Source organism: Acinonyx jubatus, chromosome B1 (genome assembly GCF_027475565.1).
Source record: "Acinonyx jubatus isolate Ajub_Pintada_27869175 chromosome B1, VMU_Ajub_asm_v1.0, whole genome shotgun sequence".
Taxonomy (NCBI): Eukaryota; Metazoa; Chordata; class Mammalia; order Carnivora; family Felidae; genus Acinonyx; species Acinonyx jubatus.
The window spans coordinates 67,531,285-67,555,869 of record NC_069382.1 but is presented as its reverse complement, the minus strand read 5'-3'; the positions used below and the strand labels follow the sequence as shown (position 1 = coordinate 67,555,869).

Below are 24,585 nucleotides of genomic sequence, written 5' to 3'. Positions count from 1 at the left end.
CTTACCTCTTTAATTCTTCAGAGATTCAGTACCAATAGCAAATACACTATTGGCCTTTAATGTGTATTGCACTTGTCAAATTCAAGACTTCAAGTATAAACGTATTATTATTCTAGATCAGAGATGAGCATCCAGCCCACCACTTTTCTTATGAATAGTTTTATTGGAACACAGCCATGCCCAGTGGTTTACATACTGTCTGTGGCTACAACTATAGAACTGAGTAGTTGTGACAGATGATAATGGTCCACAAAGCCTAAAATATTTACTCTCTGGCCCTCTGGATAAAGTCTGCCAACCCCTGAACATGTATATCTGTATTATATGTAAGTATAAAAATGCCAGCAAAAACCAACCACAAAGAAATACATCAAAGAATCAAGGGAAACAGTATACAAACTTAAGCTTTAATCTGTTTATCCAACAGATGTGTCTTTAGGAGATTAGAAACAGGCTGGACACCATTATTCTTTGTAACTAATGCAGAATAGCCATTAAGAAGAACAAACTTCACTGTATTTTGTAACACCGTTTTATTAAGAGTGAACCCTTTTCAGTATTCCTAAACTGTAAACAATGAGAAACTGAAGTATCAAAGGAAACACATCAGGGATCATCTATAACAGACAGAAACCTTTAAATTTTCTTATTGCCTTTATACAATCAATGCATATGTAAATAAAACTGAATTCCTTATTAGGCAAACATTTTTGCATATGCTGCCTTCTCTTTATCTTTCTGTGCCTTTATCTTTTGTTTGACTTTCAGCAATTCTGCCTGGATAGCTGTAAAATAAATATGTAAATAGGAGTTATTTCTCAAAACATCCAAAAAATGAGGATGCCCAACAAACTGATGTTTTAGTATGACAGTTAACGCCCCCGCCGTTGATAAAACTCTTCTTGTCCATAAAGTAACTGAGCTCTATTAACAGAATATTTTACTGAGGAAACATCACACAAACACAAAAACCATGAAACATAATTTTAGAAGATTGTCAATTTGAAAGAAGTGCCTTTCCTATTTTACTTTAGTAATAAGAAACTGAAGATATATTTTAATACCTAGGCCTACCATCACTATTTGTAGCAGGCATTATTTGAAAAACAAATTTTTGTGCTCTAACTTTCCATAGCTTTCCTAAAACATATCCAGTAACTAGAATACTTATATTATGGCCTCATTCAGCTTAAGGAATGGTCCCAAACATTAAATTCATCATAAATACTTTCTCTTTTAGTGCTGTGCTTTCAACTAGAATTACAGCAATAGGAACCAGATCTCAAATGATATGATAGAAAAATAGTATTCAGATGTGTGAAAATCAATATTCTGAAGAGAGACCAGAATGTAAGCTCCTTGAGAGCAGGGATCTTGACGTTCACTGCAGTATGGCCAATGCCTAGCCCAATAACAGACATTCTGTAATATATGTTGAACAAATAGGTCTCTAAGTGGCAAAAAATACAATAGTTTATGAAGGTGAATTCTTACAGGACAAAATGAAGTTTCACTATAAAAAGTACAAACTTACCTTTATCTTCTGGTGCTATCTCCTGAGCTTTCTTAAGATCAGCCTTTAATTGAAAAAAAAAACATTTAAAGAAATTAGATGTATGATTTATGAGGTGGTTGTCTAAAAAAATTAAAATTTAGAACAAAATTTTACCAAAGCTTGATCGTATTCTTTTAATCCTTGCCATCCTTGAGCTCTACGGTACAATGCTTTCGTATTTGATGGGTCTATTTCAAGAGCCTACAAAAAAATTGTAAAATTAATATTTTTAACTAAATATTAAGAATTAAATATATGTGCTAGATTTCAATTTACTGCCAGTCAGCTACAAATCAACCCTTTACTGCTCTGTGATAATGGAGTTGGATGGACCCTGTAAATACCTCTGCCAGCTGGCACATTACATTTTGTCAGTAGAGGGCACTAAAGGGACACGGATGAGAAAAGCTGTTTCTCTTGCAGGTTCCAGTGCATTTCTTGGGCTCCTGCACTGAACTTGGTCAACAGCACTACTTGGTCAATAGGAGCTCCCTGCAGGCAACTTCCCTAAGCACTACAGGGAATCACAAGTATGGTACCCATTGAACTTCTCTGCCACCAGTAAGTCACAGCTATCCCCTCTCCAATGAAGTACGGATCTCAGCCTAAGGGCCCTTAAGAGGTGACTTCCTTGAGGCTCCATCCCAGCTCCATATATTTATATATGGCAGATAGATATATATCTGCTGTTCCCATATTCTTCAGAATTCTCTTTACTAGCCAATCCCTCATTATTCCAATCTCCTCTTACATGTACTTTTATATTAAACTTTCTCTTTTCAAATTACTATATAGTTTCTATCTCCTGATTGGACCCTAAATTAACAGAGAAAAACATGAATAAAAATTTGTTACACTCTTTACTTGCAATCTATGAGTTTTTTTAAGGAGCAGTAGTTAACACTTAATAGGTCTTTGCTCTGAAACAAACATTTTAGAAATAACCTATTTTGTTTATTCACATCTTCTAAAGGTCAATACTAAGATTTTACTGCAAAAGGCATATTATCTGCCTCACAAAGGTCCAAAAGAAATCCAGAGTTGGGGCACCTGGCTGGCTCAGTCAGTGGACCATGCCACTCTTCATCTCCGGGTCAGGAGTTCAAGCTCCGCATTGGGTGTGGAGACTACTTTAAAAAAAAAAAAAGAGGGGTGCCTGGGTGGCTCAGTTGGTTGAGAGACCGACTTCGGCTCAGGTCGTGATCTCATGGTTTGTGAGTTCAAGCCCCGCATTGGGCTCTGTGCTGACAGCTCAGAGCCTGGAGCCTGCTTCTGGTTCTGTGTCTCCGTCTCTCTCTGACCCTCCCTCACTCATGCTCTGTCTCTCTCTGTCTCAGAAATAAACATTTAAAAAAAAAAAGAAAGAAAGAAAAGAAACCCAGAGTGAAGACCAAACTTTTCCTTGGATAAATTTTTTCCTGTTGTATGCTCCCTTCTAAATATATTAGCCCTTATTCTACCTATCCTACGAAATTAGTATCTCATTAAAAAAAAAAAATTTTTTTTCAAGTAATCTCTACACCCAGCATGGGACTCAAACTTACAACCTCAAGATCAAGAGTCACATGCTCTACCAACTGAGCTAACCAGGCACCCCAGATCTCATTTGATTTCTACTTACTCTGGGCATAGCTGATTTAATTACATTGCTTAATGTGCAAAATACATAAAAATTACTGGAGATGGGTCTTTCTAAAATACACAGTTTGGAAAATTTTTCAACTATGCAATAGGAAGAATGTCATAACTGCTCGATTAAGGAGGTAATGCTGCCACCTATCTAGCTTTATCAGTCAGTATCCCTGGATGTCCCCATGAAGACAGGTGACCTTTGAGTGTCTCAGTAGTATCCATTCTCCCTATGTAAATCCTGATGACCCTAAATTGAAACTGACTCCCTCTTCAGCCAAATAAAAAGTTCCTTGAGAGTATGAGTCGTTTAACTGAAACACCTAATCTTGGGGTGCCTGGGTGGCTCGGCTGGTTAAATGTCTGACTTGGTTTTGGCTCAGGTCATGATCTCATGATTTGTGAGTTGGAGCCCAGTTCAGGCTCTGTGCTGACAGCGCAGAGTCTGCTTGACATTCTCTCTCTCTACCTCTCTCTCCCTCTCTCCCTTTCTCTCTCTCTCTCTCTCTCTCATATCTAAAAAAAAAAAAAAAAAACACCCTATCTCTGTTAGGTGCTTAAAATATGCCCAATACTGTGCTAAATGTTCTTACATGTTATATAATCTTTGTAACAATTCCATAAGGCAAGTATTATTTTCATTTAATATAAAGATGTTGGGGCATCTGGGTGGCTCAGTCTGTCAAATGTCTGACTCCTGACTTCAGCTCAGGTCACGAGCTCACAGTTTGTGGGTTTGAGTCCCGCATCAGGCTCTGTGCTGACAATACGGAGCCTGCTTGAAAGCCTCTCCCTCTCTCTCCTTCCCTTCTCATGCCATCTCTCTCTCTCTCTCTCTCTAAAAATAAATAAACTTTAAAATAAGCAAATAAATAAATAAACAATAAAGATGTTAAAACTCTCTAAAATTAGGACTTACCCAACACAAAGTTAGTAATGGATGTCTAACAAAAACACCCAAGTCTGACTGGCTCCACAACCCATAATCTTAATCATTCCTGGCTTTGTCTTCCAATACCTAGCACACAATAGGTGCTCAATATGTTAAAATGAATAAATGAGCTGATACTGTGCTCTGAAGAGAAAAGGAAAATATCTTCATTGGTATTAAGTTACATAATGTTATAAGCTAAATGAATGGATTAACAGGAAGAACTGAAGGTCCAAAGTATTTAGAGATAAAAGAACTTTTTCATCAAGTCTTATTAGGTCCTATGTAATAAAATATATTAATGTATATAAAATTGTTTTTGTTCAAGTTGATAAATCATAAACCAACTCCTTCAAAAAGTCTGATGTCAAAGAGACTTACCTCCAAACAACTGTCAATTGCTCCCTGCCAATTTGACATCTTCAGTTTACAAGCACCAATATTCAGCACGCAGCTTAAAGCTATAGGTTGCAGCTTCAATCTGTCTGCTTCCTCAATAACAGCCTTTGAACCTTCCACGTATCTGGAGAATACATTAATAAAGTTGGCATGTAACGCCACATACGACTTAACCTGCTCCTTCAACTATGGCAAAAAGTATTATGTCACTTCTGATATAAAAAGCTCATCAAATGCTGATATTAATATTCTTAATGATCACAATTTAATTTTCCTTTAGAAGATTTATTTTTATTTGTTCCAACTTTTTCCCCAAAAGTGTTCAAAGAAACCAATTTAACAACAATCCCCAAATCTAAAGATAATCATGCACTACTAACATGTCCCAATTTTTAAAACTCACAATCTCCATTATTTACGTTCCAATGTAATTATGTTTGGGCCAAGGTTCTCACTGTGGGAGAGGGTATGGAATGAGTTGACTTTGAACTGTATTTTAATACAGCTGACTTTGTTGACTTTGAACTGCTGACTTTGAACTGTATTTTAATACAATTCTTAGCTCTGCCCACGGAAGAAGGCCCAGAAATGATGAGCACACCTGGCTCTCAGAATCTGGTTTCTAAAATCAATCCCCCAATAAAAAGAGCCAGGGGTCCTTGGAGAAACTGCTAATACCAAATCAAGAAACAAGATGAACATAGAACACCTTGTGAAAGCAAGCAAGTGCTCACAGACTAATAGGAACATGTCAAACAGATACAGGAAGGGGGCTTCCACTGGACAAATTGGAACCCTTTGAACATCAAAAAGGAGAGTACAGTAACAAGCTGAATTGGAAAAAAAAAAAAACAAAAACACAGATCTACAGTGGTACTAAAAAGGGAGGCGGGGCAGAGGGAACAGGCTCTTTCAAACATTAGAATGCCAGCTATGAATGATAAATTAGAAAATCAGTTCTGTCACCATCAATGTAATAACTGATTCCGGCAAAGATCTTCAATGATGGTAACACCCACTGGATGAAAGAAAGATTAGGAGCTGGATATTTACACAATCTCACAGGATCACTTCACAAAGTACTTATTATTTACAAAAGGAAAAGGTACTTTTATGACACAAGCATCTGGCTAATGCCACTTTAACCAAATGCCAAAACTCAAAATAGGCCAAATTGACATATGCTTTCAGGATGTGGTATCATAGGAAATATTCAACACCACCGATTTAAGTGGTCTTGCCAAAATATTTAACCTCAAAATAATCTTGAGGGAGCAAAAAAATACAGATGGTATTCCATAAAACAACTGACTTAAGACTGCACAAAATACAAATGACTTAGAAAACCTAATGTAAAATAGGAACTACCAAAGATTAAAGGAGACTAGAGACACAAAACCAAGTGAAATAATTAGGGAAATCTGCACATGGATTACATATTAGACAATATTATTGGATCAATATTATTCTGGGGGTCTTTTTCAGTGGTCCAGAAGGTTATGTGGAAGCATGTTTTTGATTCTTAGGAAATATCTGCTAAGCCATTGAAGGGGTAAATGTCATGGTATCTGTAACTTCCTTTCAAAACGATTCTACAAAAACAAATGTAGCAAAAGTTAAAAATTAGTGAAAACAGGTAAAGGTACATGAGTATTCACATACTATTCTTTCAATTTTCCTGTATTTTGAAATTTTCAAAATAAGAAGTTAAAGGAAACAAAAGAAATGCAACTATTTCAACACACCTGGTTATTATTCTACAAAGTAATTTTGCCCAAAAAACAATAAACAACTCTGAATTTCAGTTTATAATTCAAGTTACAAGTTATTAAAATTAACTTACTAAAAATATTTTATTACCTTAAAACTTTTGTGTATTTTTTAATGGCCATCTCCCAATTCTGGGATTTGAAAAAAGTATTTCCAATATTTTTTAAGTCTTCTGTTATTAGTAAAATTTTATCTGCCTGTATAAAAAATATACAAATATGTTGCATTTTAGTAATTAATGTAGCTAAATGCTAGGTTCTATCATTAAGACAGACTGATACAAAGCTCAAAATTTTAGTACTATTTTTAATAAAGTTTGAATAATCTGAAAGTACTCACATCTTTTAAATCTATATCTGCATCCTCAGGGAAATCTGGATGACTGTCACCAGAGCCATCTTTTGGGAATATGCCCCAATCATCCCCTTCCTTCAATTCTCCGCATTCTGCAATAACGCACAACTGTAAAAATAATCCTAAATTGTAGAGGTGCACTACCATATTAATGAGATTAAAAACAAGAGATCTAGGTTTAAAAGCTATACAGGTATAAGTTATGTGCAACACTGTCCATGTCACTTCTAAAATGACAGATTGACAGAAGTCTCATCTATCTGCTCTGATTACAATAATGCCCTTTATATACATTCCACTATACAATACAATGTCACTATTTTATGAAAGTGTTTTACTGCTATTTAGCGGCTCAGTATACAGAGAATAGTTGAAAATGTTATCATTTTCTATATAATTTTCTTTCGGTGAGGCATGTCCTTTCAAGTTTACTACTGTTTCCGTCATACAATGAGAAACAGTCTATCTCCTCTAAGTATTTCAGTTTCCAGTTCCCACACACAACCCTGCCAACTAGGTTAGGTAGTATTCTGGCCACTGTGATTCAAGGACATGTAAAATACGAGGTTCTTTACAGAGTTATATAATCTAGTCTAAACCCCCAAGTAATTTATACAGGATGAGGAAACATGCCAAGAAAACTTAAATAACAAGATCAAGGCCAAACTACCAGTTAAATGGCAGAGTCTAGACAGGATTCTTGGTTTCCTGTCCTCTTCCTACTATGTACTACTGCACATACTGATTCAAAGTTTTGCAGGTATAGAAAGAGTTAAGAAACCTACAAAAAATCACCAAAATTGAAGTTGAAATAATAAAAATCTCCTTATAAGCTACCCTAATCTCATCTTTCCCACTGTAGAAAAGTTTAAAAAAAAAAGTGGCAATCCAAGCTTCAATACCAAAAGTCATCCTAACATTCTCCCAACTAATAATCACCTGATCCTTTTACTTATGTTTAAGGCAGTAATTAAGATAACAAGTATATCTCACTATAACTTTTTACTTACTTTGGCAGGTTTTTCACCTTTCACTTCTACATTTTCAAGTATCCTTGCCACACCCATTCCTTTAATTACTTGACCAAATACCACATGTTTCCCATCCAAATGAGGAGTCGGAACTGTTGTGATAAAGAACTGAGAACCATTTGTATTGCAGCCTGCGTTTGCCATGCTCAATAAACCTTCCTGGTCATGCTATAGAAATAAAAATCATTAAAAGAAAACCAAGGTTAGTGGTCCTAGTCTGAATCATTCTTTCACTGACCATTCACATAAAACTAGGGCAGGCTTTAATGTTACTCAGAGCAAACAATGTAATTTTATTTTGTATAAATTGCAACCTTTAATCCACAAACATGGGGCACTTAATCACTTTTTAGACCTTAAGAAAAGTTTATGAAACCAAATAAAATAATGAAAACGGGGGGGGGGGGGGGGCAGGTTTCTAAACAGGCCATTTTGAGAACATGTTTGTATCTCAACTTAAGATGAAGATGCTGCATTATGGAAATCTAATGATTGTACTCTGCCCTCTTTTCATAAGGAATGCTCTCTCTTCTGAGAACAGGGAACAGTCTGAGAACAGGAAACAGTCTTCCCATTTTTATGAGCCTACACTTTGATTCCTCCTTTACACATCAATAAACTCGGAACAGTGATGGGACATTCAATTTAGACAGGACATTCGTTAGGTACTTTCCTAATCTCAGAAGAATCCAAACAGGGGCACCAGGGTGGCTCAGGTGGCTAAGCATCCAACTCTTGATTTTGGCTCACATCATGATCTTACAGTTTGTGGGATCTAGCCCCAGGTCAGCTCTGTGCTGGCAGCGTGGAGTCTGCTTGAGATTCTCTCCCCTCTCTCTGCCCTGACCCCATGCACACGCACGCATGCGCGCGCACACACACGCATGCTCTCAAAATAAATACATAAATAGAACTTAAAAAAAAAAAAATACAAACATTATGGCTTTCACTCCAGGTGAATCTTCAGAGAACCATTCCAGAGAATGACCTAAACAAACTGCTGCATACATCTCAAAATCAAATTTCTACTTGGCATCAACCTGTTCAAAGATTCTATGAAACCCAATGTCTTCATCTTTCCACTTTATCCTTAGGCTTTCTAAATTTTTGTCGGGTCATGCACTGTCCTCTGTTAGTCTTCCCACCAAAAATGCCTTTTACCCCTGCAACCCAAAAACTTCAGCTTTCAAGGCTACCAAGTTTGTAGAAGGCACAAACCATCATTTCAATAGGCCCCCTTTCTTTTGATCAAAGTGATCACATAATCTTAGTTTTCATTCTTCAGGTAGCTTCTCTTTTTTCCATTCCCAAAGTTTGGTGCTTTTCCCACAATATCAAATAGAATATTAACTTTATTTTCTTAGCTTTCTATTGCCTCTGTCTTTCCTCACTCATATCCTTCAAACTGGCATCTATGTTTTAGTTCCTGTCTAACCAAGTCTTGGCCACCCTGCAAGGCCCAGTTTAAGTACCCATTCCTCTTCAATGTCTCCCCTAATAATTTAGAATATGTAAATCATACCTGTCTCCTAGAATATATAAAGTCTCAATCAATTTAGCATTAATTTGCATATTATTTATTCTCCAGTTGTCCCATGTGTTTTAATCTGGTCTTCCTGGTAAGATCTTAAATTATCACCAAAGCCATTCATTTTTATAAACCCTCTGGTGCCAGTGACAGTACTAAATACATACAATTGCAGCCAATGAAAACTGTTTAAAAGACTGATGACAATTTCTTTTCAAATTATCCTAATTACCTTGCTCATATTCCTCATTTCCAAAGATATTACTTTACTTTTGTACTTACGTGTCCCTTCTTACAACTTGAATGATGCAATACACCCCAATTACATCTTGGGAAAATGAAGATAAGAAGGCACAGGCACCACTAATGTCCTTTAGGAGCTTGGACATTAACCATATCCATTACTTTGCAAATCCCCTGACATCCTGGATATTAGCGATGGTTTTGTTGCTCTTCAAATTCAAGCATAAAGATGCACAAGTTACCATCCTTCTGATAATGAGAACATTTTTCCTGGAAACAATTCTGCCATATGGTGGCCACTCTTAAAAACTCATTGGCTTTACTGAAGTATGTAAACCTGGATCTCACAAGCATAACCATTGTATTTTTGCCAAATAAAATCAGTGGATCAAATTTTTCTATATTAAAAATAGTAAATATATATTAAATATATATTTACAAATATGATACCTTCTACAAGAAAAGGAGAATCTAAGCACACGTTGAAACATTTATTGGTTCTTAGTCCAACAAGTATCCCAGACATCTAATAACCTTTACTATTAGCAATAAACATTCCCTTTTGTCCACTTTACCTTATAATAGAAATTTTCATCTTCAAATTTTTCACCATAAATACTTTCTCCGCCTGTCCCATTTTGATTTGAGAAGTCTCCACCCTGAATCATAAATTTCTTAATAACTACAAAAAAAGGAAAACAGCTATTAGAAACTAAAATATGGATGACTATAGTAATGTTAACTAATGAACATGTAGTAAGAAAGATGAACTTCCTAAAACATGACTCTAGTCTTAGCACTCTCCTATCTTTCCCCACCCATCCCCACAACTCCAGACTCTTAAAAGACTTTTCATAGTCTGAGTCCAAACTACTTTTACTGCCTGCTCACTCACTAATACTCAAAGAATTAGTTCAAATGGCACCTCCTTGTGAAACTGTCAGAGACCCCCAAGTTGGATCTCATCAATTTTCCTCCCACAGCAGCTTGATTCTACCTTTACAACACATATTGTAATGATCTGTCTCTTCTAGGAAACAATTTCTTAAGTACAGCAACTGCTTTTCACCATGCACATGGCTAGGCACGTTACTCATTAAAGTCTACTAAATAAAATCAATTATTCTGAGATTTGTTACACGATAATGGAAGTACTTTAGCCAAGTATTAGCACTTGGTGTCAAAGGTTCCCAAGACCACCTCCATGTTCAGACATTTTCTAGGATTCATGGGCCTCAGCATTTGGTTGCATTACAATAATGTAATAAAGATACACACTAGATGATAAAAGAAAAAGATAATAAACAGAGCCTGGAGGAATCCATGTGTTTCCTTACACTCTCTCGCTTCTATGAGAGGTCATATAGCACATTCTTCCCCCAGCAAAAAAAACAAATGCAGCAACATGTGTACAATGTTGTTGCCCATTACAGACTCATCCAGGGTTTTCATCAGGGCTGATCATGCAGTTACTCTCTACCTAGCCATGTACCAAAATTTCAGACTCTCAAAAGGAAATCAGATGTTCAGCATAAATCAAAGTGTGTGTACAAACAATCTGGGCACAGTAAACCATCATTATGATTCAGGGAATCGTTCAAGTGCCAAATTCCTAAACTCCAGCTAATGGCCATCCTGCAAGCAAACCTTTCTAAGGAAAGCAGTCTCAGGCCTCCTACATCAACTCTCTTCTGAATACTACATTCTATTAGTATATTTTAGTATTTTATTAAACATAAATGTAAAACATTTAAATATTTTATAATCAACATTAATTTTTTCTTAAGTTTCTTTTAAAAATACTACTCATGATTATGCTTTAACTTATTTATTCATTAAGCAAATATTTATTGAGTGCCTATTTAATAACTATACTGTATGCTGAAGACAAAACAATGAAAAGATTTAGTTCCTGAATTCATGGAACCTAGAGCCTACTAGGGAACCATCAAATAATCACTAAACAAAGGGTGACAGGCATTGTGAAGTGTCATCTTTTAATTAAAATAATACCAAGACACTGAATCTTTCAATCAGCTACAGCCTTCCCAAGCAATCCTGTCCAGTACTAGGTATAACTTTTCTGTCATCGGTCAAGCTAAAGTCTGCTTCTTGGGGCGTGTGGATGGCTCCATCGGTCAAACATCCAACTCTTGATCTAGCTTAGGTCGTGATCTCAGTTTGTGAGTGTAGCTGTAGGCGCAGAGCCTATTTGGGATTCTGGGACTCTCCGTCTCTCTCTCTATGCCCCTCCCCTGCTTGTGCTGCACACACACATGCACTCTCTATCTCTCAAAATAAATAAGTGAACTTTAAGAAATAAAAAATAAAAATAAAGTCTGTTTCTTTATCATAGCACACCCTTTTTTCTCAATCTAATCCCACTGGTGTGAAGAGCCAGATGTCTGGTGAAGCTAAGGCATTCCATTTCTAAGTAAACCTTAGCACCCTCTCAGAATTCCACTTTTCACAGCCCAACCTTTATGAAATTGAGCTACTGCCTCAGATGTCAAAGCATCCTCCTGAAATCAGCAGTAATTTTTAACTTTCACTCTTTATCACTTGGTATTTTCTTCCCTAATGCCTACAGAATTATTTACGAGAATCAGATTCAAGGGGCACCTGGGTAGTCCAGTTGGTTAAGCGTCCAACTCTTGGTTTCGGCTCAGGTCAGGAACCATCCCACTGTTTGGGAGTTTGAGTCCCACATCAGGCTTTGTGCTGATATAGCCTGCTTGAGATTTTCTGTCTCCCTCTCTCTGCTTTCCCCGCGTGCACGTGCGCGCGCACACACACACACTCACTCTCTCACACACACACACTCTCTCTCTCTCTCTCAAAAATAAGCGTTAAAAAAAAAGAATCAGATTCAAATTTTTACACATACTTCGATGGAAAGGACATCCTTTGAAATGGAGAGGTTTCCCAGTGGTGGGTCCAATGCCTTTTTCTCCTGTACACAATGCACGAAAATTTTCTGCAGTTTTCGGTACAATATCTGCAAACAATTCTAAGACAATTCGACCAACTAAAATAAAAAATGAAATCATGTCAGTATGCAAACAACCAAATACGCAAATGATAAAAGGGGAGCTGGTAAAATTCTAGTGACTGAAATACCAAGTTCTCTTTTTTGGTCATTTTTCTAACATTCAAATTTAGTCTAATGTTAAGTGTCACGTATCTTAATGAAACTGAAGCAATTACTTTTCTACATCTTAACAAAGGATCATAAATACAGTAGCCAGAAGATTAACACCATATAAGGGACACTATGAAGTGCAAATGGTTTTAAATTCTGAGTCATTTCTTCTAACTTGTACTCAGAAATTATAACCACCAAGTAACCAATAGGAGAAAATTAAATATCCTTTGAGTGGTCAGGTTGGCTGAATTTTAAGTATAGCTGTAGCCTCTGTGTTCTATGGAATCTGCCTAATGCAGCCGCTCAAGCAAAAATGTGAAGTTGTTCCCATTTTAGACAACTCCTAAGGCAGGTAAAATAAACCTCGCGCTAATTTCAAAACAAAATGTACATGTGCGTCCATAATCATCCACGGGGTCCCTAAATCCTGATGTGTCCGTTAGTATTTGCGTTAACACGGCCTAGCCCCACAAACCTAACCCGTTCTACAACAGGAGCAATTCAGTTACAAATCGATACGCTAATTCACAAGACTCTAGGAGCTTCCGAGCAGCTGACGTAGCCTAGGTAACCACATTGCTACATTGAGCTCCTTTTTCCCAATGCCAAAACACAAAATATTCACCAATCTGACGGTACCTCTAAGTTAAAAATAGGTAATAAGAAAAACCAACAAACAAAAGTCGCTCTATTTATAAACCACATGGCAGCTGCTGATATATATCTCGCGTGGCAAAAGACATGGCGTGACCGGAACTCAACAAACGCCTATCACAGTTTTCTGAATGTCCCACTACATACATAAAACAACCTTATTTCATGCCTGCTTGATGCAAGGTGGCGAGGAAGTACAACCAAATCAGGAGAGTCAAACTAAAGGCCGCCACAATCCCCAAACCAGAAATTTCCAGAAACTTCCGCGCGACCGATGGTATTGGTACAAGGGCGCGGGCTCCACCCAGCCTTGGAAATCAGTATTTGTTCCAACAGTCCAGTCTAGGGAGCCATCCCCTTCGCATCACAGTGCAGCCCCTGGCCCGAACCGCACGCCACCCTCGGAGTCGCCCAAATCCTGTAAGTCCAGCTTCCTCGGGGCCACTCCCCAAGTATCAGACTCTGCTCACCTCGCTCCCCTCCGATGTCCACGTCAAAGAAGACTCGGGGGTTACTGGGGTTGGAGGGCTTAGTCTGGGGGGACGGGTGAGACATACTGAATTGCAGATGCGCTTGGGAGCGAACTCAGACAATCTTGTGGACGCCCAGCACCTTCGACCCCAAAGCTACTTTCTCCGCGACGATCTGTCGGCGGCGCTGACGAGCTACTTCCGGCGTGAGGTCGGGAAGCCGCGCCCTGACTTCCGGCGCCTCCTCCTGGCGTCGTTTCCGCGCGCTGGAGCTCGTGCTCGTTCTCTCTAGTTCTCTGCCCTGTGCTTTCTTGCTTTTCGCGTACTGAATTTGCATCCCCAATCGTTTTTATTGTTTTCGCACGTGTCTCATCGCTTTTCCTACCACGGTAGTGTAAAAGAGCTTAGGAGACCGTCCTCTCCATCCCAGCCTCAGGTCTGCCGCTAACGGATGAGTGACTGCTTCTCTGAAACTCATTTTGCTTGTCTGGAAAATGGGACAAAATGCTCACCTTGGGGGGTCGTTTTGAGGATTGAAACGTAAATTGCTTAGCACAATGCCTAACAGCCTGGTGGTAGCTAATCAATAGTGGCCATGTTATTACTGCCTTATTGTTAGAAGTTACTCTTAATATTAACATTTTTACTGATGACTGTGAAGCTGAACGTCCAGAAAAGAGCAGTTTCGTTCCCTGATAAAACTGTGTTATAGTCCAGTTTCCCCTTATGGGAATTTGTGTAAAGATTTTACCTAGTCATAGGAACGTAGACTCACCTCTGATCAAGCCTAATTTTGGAGAGAACTGGTATGTTCTTTAGCACTTTGTGATATTCCAGTTGTTCATTATTTCATCTATCCACTCCCATTAGAATTACTCTGCCAGGACAAGAATTTAGTTTTGTTCATTGCTTTATCCAGAGCACTTCTAACAGTGTCCAGCAGGTAGTAGGTGCTCAATAAATTGTTTTGAATGAATGAATGAGTTATACAGAATGCTAACAAGAAATTTTATTTCCATGTGTCTTTGTGTATGCTTTGAGAAGATTATCAGTGCTTCCTGCTGACCCTTTCAAATTCCAGCACATTAAAACTAATGTAAAATCTTAATTCCTTACCAGTTGACATCCTTGAATTCCATGGTGTTGATTCTTTGTGGTTCCCTGAGGATCAAGTAAGCTCAGCACACAACTCATGAGTCCTTTGATGAATATGAATTAAAATAAATTGTTCTCTAATCCATTCTCATTTACAGGCTGCAAATGGCAATTTACAGTTTGTCTCACAAATATCAAAACATAAATTCACATTAAAAGTTTTCTACTCCTCTAGCTTAAAGGTAGCCTTTAGCTTATTATTCTGAGAATTGTCACTTTACGCTGTAACCTCCTAACCATTATTATCATTATGAATATCATTGTGATTAACTACTTGGGATAGTTAAGCACTTCTGTGCCATCAGGCTTCGGGGTTCAAATTCAATCACTAATTAACTTGTGACTTTGACAAGTTACTTAACCTCTGTGTGCTTCAGTTCCCTCATTGGTAAATTAGGATAATGATAGGTATCTCTTAAGTTGTTTTTTTGTTTTGTTTTGTTTTGTTTTGTTTTTAAGCTCTACACCCGGCGTGGGGCTTGAACTTGGCAGCCCCAAGATCAAGTGTCGCATGCTCTACCGTCAGCCATCCAGGTGCCCTTTCTTAAGGTTTTTATGAGGATTAGGTGAAGAATTATTTAGATGTTTTAGTATCAGAAACATAGTACTCAACAGGTATAAGCAATTATTAATTATAAATAGCTAATACCTTATTAAAATAATAACATACTTCAAAATGAAAGTTCAAACTGCAAAGGTGCTTTGAGGATACCTCTGCATTCTCAGAAAATATAACGTGATTCTTCCTGTTCTACAAGTTTCTGAGTGTAAAAGACTAAATGTTACTCTCACTGTGTCTAGATTTTTCACAGGAAAGTAGCAGCTTTATATAAACTGTCACATTCCTATAACAAACTTGGGTAACAGAATCATACCTTCCAAAACCACTCCAATACTGATCTCTAGTGAAAAGATAAATCCTTCTAGAAGACAACCTGTCCCATCGTCCGCTTAACTGAAACGGCTTCAGAGTTCTGAAGTCTTGCCTGTGTGCAGAAACAAAGAGCAAGCGGCATGTACTATTTCTTAGGGCTAAGAACATAATTTCATCGGAATAGAGGGATGAGTATTTGTCTAAGAGCTCTATTATTATTTCTGTCTGTTCCTCATAAGTGTGGTAGGATAATATTTATAGATCATACCCCCCATGCAGTATTCTCCTTTCCAATCTCTTTGCCCCTTACTCCACCCAAACAAACAGCTAGGCTCTGTACTTGTTGCTTTAGGAGAAATATGTGACAGCAAAGAAAACAGAGGGTAAACCAGTTTTCCTGGCTTTGGAGTTCTAAAAGTTTTGGCTTTACAGGAACAAAAAAGACTCCTGGCATAGCAAGAGATTTGGACAAAACATCTTTTGTAAGAGCATGGCTTTCCACTTGCAAAAAAAATAATAGTAGTAGTAAAACTCAAATAAACTCATCCCCTATCCTGGAGACTGGGGGGGTTGTGGATGGTAGAGAAGAGAGTAAGAAGGGAGGCAATGGTGGTGCAGATTTCCATTGTCTCAGAGATGAGAAGTCTCTGAACCATCTTCCCCAGTCACATCCCTGGGAAATCCAGCAAACCTCCATAGATGGGTTTATGAGATCTGACAGCAGAGCAAATATGTGCCTGGATTCCTGAATACAGCCTCAGGAAGGCAGCGAGCCCCAGAGAGAATATGGATTGCCCCAAAACTGGCTCCAACACTAGACATTATCAAGTTTAGATCCAGTCCCAAGAGGAGAAAGTAAGATACCAGAAATTGGCAAAGATTATGGCATTATCAACCCTTTGGAATAGACCATTCAAAATTGAACTTAAGGTAAGTAATAGAAAAAAAACTTGTGTTTCACACATCTGAGTTCATACCTTTATATGGGCATAGACTGTGGATCATTGAGATCCCAACTAGGAGCCAGACAAGTTTGAAATAACACCCAACCCCTTTATCAAAGGTAAGATGTCAGAAAGGACACCAGAGTTTGGGAAGAAAGTTTCAGGATCCTGTCTGTTGAGAGTCAGGCTCTGACAGCAAAACTGAACTCCAAGAGGCTAATCTGCAACTCCTTAAGGAGACTAAATGATTCTGCTTCTAAAGGAGGCATTGGTGTTGATGAGATACTAACGTGTAGGAGAGAGTCCTAACCGAGAATCTCTACCCTGACAGATCAGAATGGAAAAGCAACTCTCAAAGCTCTGCCTGCTAAAATTTATGAGTAAGAATAATTGTAATTTTTCTGAGCTGGAACATTGAACCCAAGGAAGACAGCAGATGCCACCAGGGGACAGTAGAGTCTCTGCCACCAGCAGAAATCATCCCACAGATGGAAATAGTGCAGTGCTCTTTGCGCCTGAGAACTCCTAAAATGATAAGAATCATCTAGGAGCTGGAAGTGATGTGATCAAAAAAGGATATTGAATATCAATTTAGAGTTTGCATGTATTCTTTTTCTGAGGAGTAATAATAAGATTAATTTTAACTGTTTTCAGTTGTGAGATGTGTATTTATCTAATAGAACAAAATTAATGATACAATGATTTAACAAAACCATTGTTCAAATCCTTAATATTCATGGAGCTCCTGGGTGACTCAGTCGGTTAAGTGTCCATTTTAGGCTCAGGTCATGATCTTGTGGTTCATGAGTTCGATCCCCGCACCGACCGGGCTCTGCGCCATCAGTGGGATTCTGTCTACATCTCTCTGCCCTTCTCCTGCTCTTGCACTCGCTCTCTCTCTCTGTCTCTCAAATAAGTAAACTTTTAAAAAATCTTTAATATTCCTTTCCTCCAAGGGAAAAAAAATTAGCTTAATCTAAAAGTACATCCTTAAAATGGATTTTATTATGACTATCACAAACACAAATAATAATAACTAGGCCCTATTGATCATTGCTATGTGCCAGGCTCTCTGCGAAGTGCTTTATATGCTTTATGTTAGTTAATCCTCAAAATAACTCTGTGTCAGAGGTAGTAGTCTTACTATCCTATTTTATTTATCAGACAGATAAGTGCTGAAGAGGTTAAGAAAGTTGCTTGATATGATTCCAAAGCCACTTTCCTATGTGCTAGAAAGAACCTGATGATCTATCTTTAAATATATAAGACTTAGATATTGTGTAAGAAATACCATGATATGTAAATGATCCTTGAGCTCCTCGTGGCATTAACATTGGACTTGTTTTATCCTTACATAACTTAGCTTTGATCTGGCATCCTAACACGGATTAGGCTTCTCTGCCTTCTGAGAGATATTCTATATCTATAGAATGTGAAACGAGAAGAAACATTTTTCCATAGAAAATGAGAGCAGTAATAAAATTTCCTCCTAATCACTTTGCATGGAGGTTGGAGACTTGGTGCCAATCTACTGGATCTCCATGAATTTCCCTAATTTGAGGCAGAGATTGAAGGCAAAAGAAACTAATAGTAGATATGCAAGTAACAAATCCTGATGGCTCTGACAAGGGTTATACTAAGTAGAAGAGTTTATAGAGAAAGGGTGTGTTACTTTCTATTGATTGACAGAGACTTTTATGACATGCTAAGCAAGCCAGTGTAGTATTTTTCATAGGTTAACGTTAAAATATTTGCATTTTAAAAGATTATTTTGGCTCTAAAATGGAGAGTAAAACCAAAGGGAGTCATAATGGATGTAAGGAGGACAGTGAGGCAGTTAGTAGTTTATACTGAAGTGATGATAGTAAAGATGGATGAAAATTGATGGATGAGAAAGGCACATGGGGAGTATGTATAAAATCAACAGTTCCAAATAATAGATTGGATATGGGACGTGACCTAGAAGAATGGATGGAGGATGACATCTGGCTTTCTGGGATACACAAGTAGATGGGTGGTAAGGCTATTTACTGGGATGGGGACACTGGAAGAAGATGATAATTTGAGTGGAACACGATACGTTTGGATTTGGACTCGTTGAGTCTCAGGTGCCTCTGAGACATTCAAGTAGAGATGTTGAATAGTTAATTGGATATATAATAGAAATCTAAGAGATAGAAATTTAGGTAACATTAGTATACAGATAATTTCACGAGGACAGGTGTGATTGCTGGGGGAAGAGGGTAGGGAATGAGTAAAGAAGAGGTCCTAGGACAGAGCCTTGAGGAACTGCAGGATTTAAAGGCCAAAGAGAGAAAGATATGTCTGTAATGGAGACAAAAAGGAAAAGGAAGAAGACAAACCAGCAAGAGAATGTTGTATCATAGAATCCAAGGAAAGAGTGTTTCAAGGAGAGAGTGGAAAGCAGGTTGACTGGTAAAGCTGGGAGGTTAAGTAAAAAAGGGATTGATAAACATCCACTGAATTTAGTGACATGGAGGTCACTGGTGGCATTGCTGAGACATTTATAATCAATGGCATTGTATCTCTAATGAAATAATTTGGGTTTATTAATGTCTTAAATGCTTAATATTGACATTTATTCTGAATAATCTTAGTATTATTTTTAATGTCCTTAAATTTACTGAAAATGTAAGTACAATATAGAATTCCTCTAGACCTATAAATGTCTTTGGAAAAAGAATTTTTCTCCACGGTGAGATCCAGTTCCTTTGGCAGAATGATTTGTGGGAATTAAAAGTAAAAGTAACATTACTGAATACGTACAGTGTGCCAGATGCTTTTACATATCTTATAAGTTATCTTCTGTATCCTAATGTCAATGCCAACCACTCAGAATAAGTACTGATTAACTGGTGGTGACAGTTTGAAGTTTAAAAAGATGACTTGGTACATGGAAAGCTTTTTGTTTCTTTTTTAAGTTTATTTATTTATTTTGAGAGAGAGAGAGAGGTAGAATCCCAAGTAGGCTCCACACTGTAAGTGCAGAGCCCCACTCTGGGCTCAAACTCACAAACCGTGAGACCATGACCTAAGCTGAAATCAAGGGTCAGGTGCTTAACTGACTGAGCCACCCAGGCACCACTGGCACATGGAAGTTTTTGAGTCCTCTTTCCTATATCCTGTCCCACCAAAGTTGCTGTGTTCAAACCTGAGCTCTCGGCTATAAATTCCCACACTCACATTACATCCTTTGTAATGGGAGGTGGGTGGGAGGGGCAGAGAGAGAGGGAGAGAGGATCCCAAGCAGGCTCCACACTATCAGTACAGAGCCCGATGCAGGGCTCCAACTCACCAATTGTGAGATTAAAACCTGAGCTGAAATCAAGAAACAGACACTTAACTGACTGAGCTACCCAGGCACCCCTTCCCTGTTCTGTTTAAAGATACCATAGGCTAGAAATACTTAAAGGCATCTGGCACACAGTAGGCACTCAGTAATGTTCATTGTCATAATTTGTCTATTCTCCCTCCTATCTTTCAAATGATGTCTCTCAAACCCGCCTCCCCTCCTATTCAGGACCTTTCAAACTTAAATGAAATAGTTATTAATGGGTCTGCCATTTCTAGGTTCTCCCCTAATTTATAAGAAGAGCATAAATAGCATGATGGATAGTGTTCCCGATAATACCAAAAGCACAGAATGTACTACTCCCCCAGGTCTTTTCTTTTATTGACCCTCAAACAAAAATGCAAATGAACATGTTGTTAAGTCATTTTTACAGGTGGCCAGAATAGTGCTGTCTATCCAGGTGTACAGATTTCTAGAACTCATATTTGAAGGATGGATGTATTTAGTAGGTCATAGGACTTCATGGTTATAATGCTCCTTATGCAATTCCTGCTGCCTTTCACTTGATATCAGCTAAGCTTTTAATAGTCTCTGCATTGTAGCTACGTCATTGAGATCACTGCTGACAATGTGAAATGAAAAGTTTCTGTGCTGTTGATTGAAGAGTAATTTGAGTGCCCTGGGTACCAGACCAGTGGGCAGCAAAGAAATGAGTTTGTATTTTTGCCTACAGAAAGAATGTCTCACCTTGTTAAAGAGGAACGTTTTAGAAGGGGTTATGACTTTTCTCAATTTGCAACAGTGGATCTATTTAGATTCTGGAACTCTGTTGAGAGCCCCAGAAATCGGTACTACAAAGCATCATCGAAAAACAGACAACCTTGGCTATAAAAAACTGTGAGTGAGGCTGGTGTTTCAATCCCATTTCACAAAGGAAGAAACTGGCTGAGAGGCTAAGGAATGTGCCTCCAGGCCAAACTATCAGAGTTGTGCGTGCTTCTATTGCAGGCCATAAAACTTGCCCCTTAGGTCAGAAAAAAACATTTCTCTATTACTCTATCTAGATGTTTGGGAACATCTGCCAAAGCTAACAACTTTGGTTTTATTATTAGTGATGTGAATTGTTGCTGAATCTGTAGCCAACAGATTCAGTTGCTTCTTGAATATTCCCCTAGAAATGATCATTGGACCAAGCTGTTGGAAGGAGGCTGTGTACTCAGTTACTTAAAAAATAATGACTCTTTTAAGCTTAAAATGAGGCATTTAGAACACAATTATTTATTACACTATTAAATTGGAATTTTATCTAGGAAAATAATTCCTCTGTATTCAGATTTTTGAGACATGCTGGATAAGAACTCTAATCATTTGATTTACTTTTATATTTAATAAAACACTCAAATATAATAAAGTGATAACATTTGCTGACATACTTTCATTAGTAGTGTAACATCTACTGGAAAAAATGGTCTTTATTCAGCAGACATTAGTATGAGGATGAAAAATAGAGTTACTGTTTTACAGGAGTTCACTGTTTGCTAAAAGAGACAGATTGTTATAGTATATGTATAATGTAGAGGTGGATTTAAGACACTGTGAAAAAAATTGGGAGATCCAACTTTGGAGATCTCTAACAATTTCACAGGCAAGATGCCATATGATCTAAGCTTTCTTACATTCTGGAAAATACCAGACTGTGAGATTAGAGTCTAGAGGGATACATGTTAATATGATATATCTATAGCATAGCTTAAAAACTATGTCTAAGAAATTAAAAACCAGAGAATGTATTATCACCAAAGTATGTGGGAGAACAAGATATTAATAGTAGAATATCTGATAAGAATGACAAACTTAGCTGTGCATTCTATTGAGAAAGAAGCTAGGGCAGCCTGATCGTCTAAATACATACAAGTAAAATAGAAAAAGAATTCTCCATTTGTTCTCAATTCATCCAAATTTACTCAAAACTCAGAACTATAAGCAAACTCAATTGTAAATAAAGAAATGATTCTAAAGTATGCTCGGTATTTTATTTCTTCGTCAAATTCTAGTAATGTCTGGGGTGCCTGGGTGGCTTAGTTGGTTAAGCGGCCAACTTTGGCTGAGGTCATGATCTCACAGTTTGTGGGTTCGAGCCCCTCGTTGGGCTCTGTGCTGCCAGCTCAGAGCCTAGAGCCTGCTTCGGATTATGGATCTCCCTCTCTCTCTGACCCTCATCTGCTCAAGCTTGTTCTCTCTCTCTCTGTCTTTCAAAAAATAAACATTAAAAAAATAAAAAATAAAAATCCTCTTAAAAACAGTCTAGTAATGTTTTAAATGACACCTTTATCTACCAAAACTCCAATTGCACAATGACTAACAGGAGACATTTGCATCTGTATACAGAAAACTTTTCCTTCTAACCATGTTTATTGCATAAGTAGATTTTTTAAATTACCAATAGTTTAATACCTTTATGAGAAATGTAAATGATAACAGACCCAAATCATAAGACTTCATGGGCTAAAAGAAATGTCTTTACAATTTATAGTAAGACCAATTTTCTTGTTCAAACTTATCTCCTATATTATAAAACTTGTAGTAATATTTAGTTTTTTAAACAGCTGATTTTTAAAATTTTCTGGATATCTTATTTCACTACAAAATAATTACAATGAAGTTGGAATTTTATATATATAAATGCTAATATGTATTGCATGCTTACTGTGTGATGAGTTTTCTATATACTTCATATTGATTTATTTTTTTTTAAAGATCTTATTTTTAAATAGTCTCTGCACCCAATATGGGGCTCAAACTTACAACCCTGAAGTCAAGAGTTGCTTGCTCTACCCACTGAGCCAGCCAAGCATCCCTATATTGGTTTATTTTTATTATTTTTTAAATTTTTGTTAAAGATTTAAAAATTCTTTTTTAGGTAATCACTATACCCAGTGTGGGGCTTGAACTTACAACCCCAAGACCAAGATTTGCATGCTCTACCGACTGAGCCAGGCAGGACCCCATATTGAGTTATGTTTAGAAAATAAGTTACACATTCACAGAATATAATCAAAGAATGAAAAAGACATGTAGTGAAAAGTTTCCGGGACATTCAGGAAATTCTTACACAATTTCCACCAGGAAATTCCAGCTGTAGAGGACATCGATGCTACCATTTCCTGAGTGTTTTTCTTGAGCTTTTCTGTGATCATAGTGTTTTTCTTAGGCTTTTCTGTGATTATATGAGCAAATGTATATATATATGTCATGTACTTTCCATCACCTGTTTATATACATTGCTTCTTCTAATTACCAATAGTATATTTGGATAATATCCCATTAAATAATAAAAATATTTCCTTGTTTGGGGCACCTGGGTGGCTCAGTTGGTTAAGCCATGGGCTTTGGCTCAGGTCACGATCTCACAGTTCACAGTTTGTGAGTTCAAGCCCTACAACATGCTTTGTGCTGACAGCACAGAGCCTGGAGCCTTCTTCAGATTCTGTGTCTCCCTCTCCCTCTGCCCTTCCCCCATTTGTGCTTGCGCTCTCTCTCTCTCTCTCTCTTCCTCTCTCTCGTAGAAATAATAAATGAATAAACTTAAAAAATATGTCCTTATTCTTTTTTTAATGTTTATTTTTGGGAGAGAGAGACACAGAGCATGAGCGGGAAAGGGGCAGAGAGGGAGACACTGAAGCAGGCTCCAGACTCTGAGCTGTCAGCACCGAGCCTGACTCCAGCCTCAAACTCATGAACTATGAGATCCTGACCTGAACTGAAGTCAGACACTTAAAGGATTAGCCCCCCAGACACCCCATTTTCTTGTTCAAATTTTTGCAGCATGGTATTTGATTGCATGGGTCCAAAACAGTCCTTTGTAGATGGAAATTTAGATTGTTTCCACTCTTCTTACTATAACAACACTGCAATAAATTTCAGCATATGATTAATAATTTGTTCATTTAAAAGTTCATCTGCTTGGGGCACCTGGGTGGCTCAGTCGGTTAAGGGTCCAACTTCGGCTCAGGTCATGATCTTGCGGTCTGTGAGTTCAAGCCCTGCGACGGCCTCTGTGCTGACAGCTCAGAGCCTGGAGCCTGTTTCAGATTCTGTCTCCCTCTCTCTCTGACCCTCCCCCTTTCATGCTCAGAAATAAATAAACGTTAAAAAAGAATTTTTTTTAATAAAAAGTTCATCTGCTTGAACAGGAGTGCTGTTTCGAAGGGGCACATGCACCCTAATGTTTATAACAGCATTATCGACAATAGCCAAAGTATGGAAAGAGTCCAAATTTGTCCATCTACTGATGAATGGATATATGTATGTGGATACTTATACCACATATATATAAATACAATGGAATATACTCAGCGATCAAAAAGAATGAAATCTTGCCATTTGCAACAACATGGATGGAACTAAAGTGTATTATGCTAAGCAAAATAAGTCTGTCAAAGAAAGACAAAAATCATATGACTTCACCCATATGTGGAATTTAAGATACAGAACAAATGAACATAAGGGAAGGGAAGCAAAAATAATATGAAAATAGAGAAGGAGATAAACCATAAGAGACTCAAATACAGAGAAACTGAGGGTTGCTGG

General features: G+C 37.7%; 1 protein-coding gene across 1 annotated transcript; it reads right to left on the bottom strand.

Annotated features, from left to right (window-relative positions):
- Positions 1–514: 514 nt before the first annotated feature.
- PPID (peptidylprolyl isomerase D) lies at positions 515–13,915 on the bottom strand. The gene is made up of 10 exons (XM_015063685.3): positions 13,710–13,915; positions 12,328–12,468; positions 10,016–10,122; positions 7,649–7,837; positions 6,624–6,746; positions 6,375–6,481; positions 4,497–4,638; positions 1,670–1,756; positions 1,535–1,577; positions 515–785 (listed from the first exon to the last, which is right to left on the bottom strand). Exons 1-10 carry the CDS (start codon positions 13,792–13,794, stop codon positions 697–699), a joined length of 1,113 nt encoding a protein of 370 aa, XP_014919171.1. The 5' UTR covers positions 13,795–13,915; the 3' UTR covers positions 515–696.
- Positions 13,916–24,585: the final 10,670 nt, after the last annotated feature.

What these genes read in the sequence shown, in the direction of transcription:
- PPID (XM_015063685.3), bottom strand. Translation starts at nt 13,794, where the DNA reads ATGTCTCACCCGTCCCCCCAGACTAAGCCCTCCAACCCCAGTAACCCC. An exon ending in AAGGTGAAAAACCTGCCAAA is followed by an intron (nt 6,747 to 7,648) that starts GTAAGTAAAAAG and finishes TTATTTTTACAG; the next exon opens with TTGTGCGTTATTGCAGAATG. An exon ending in CAATTGACAGTTGTTTGGAG is followed by an intron (nt 1,757 to 4,496) that starts GTAAGTCTCTTT and finishes ATTTTTTTGTAG; the next exon opens with GCTCTTGAAATAGACCCATC.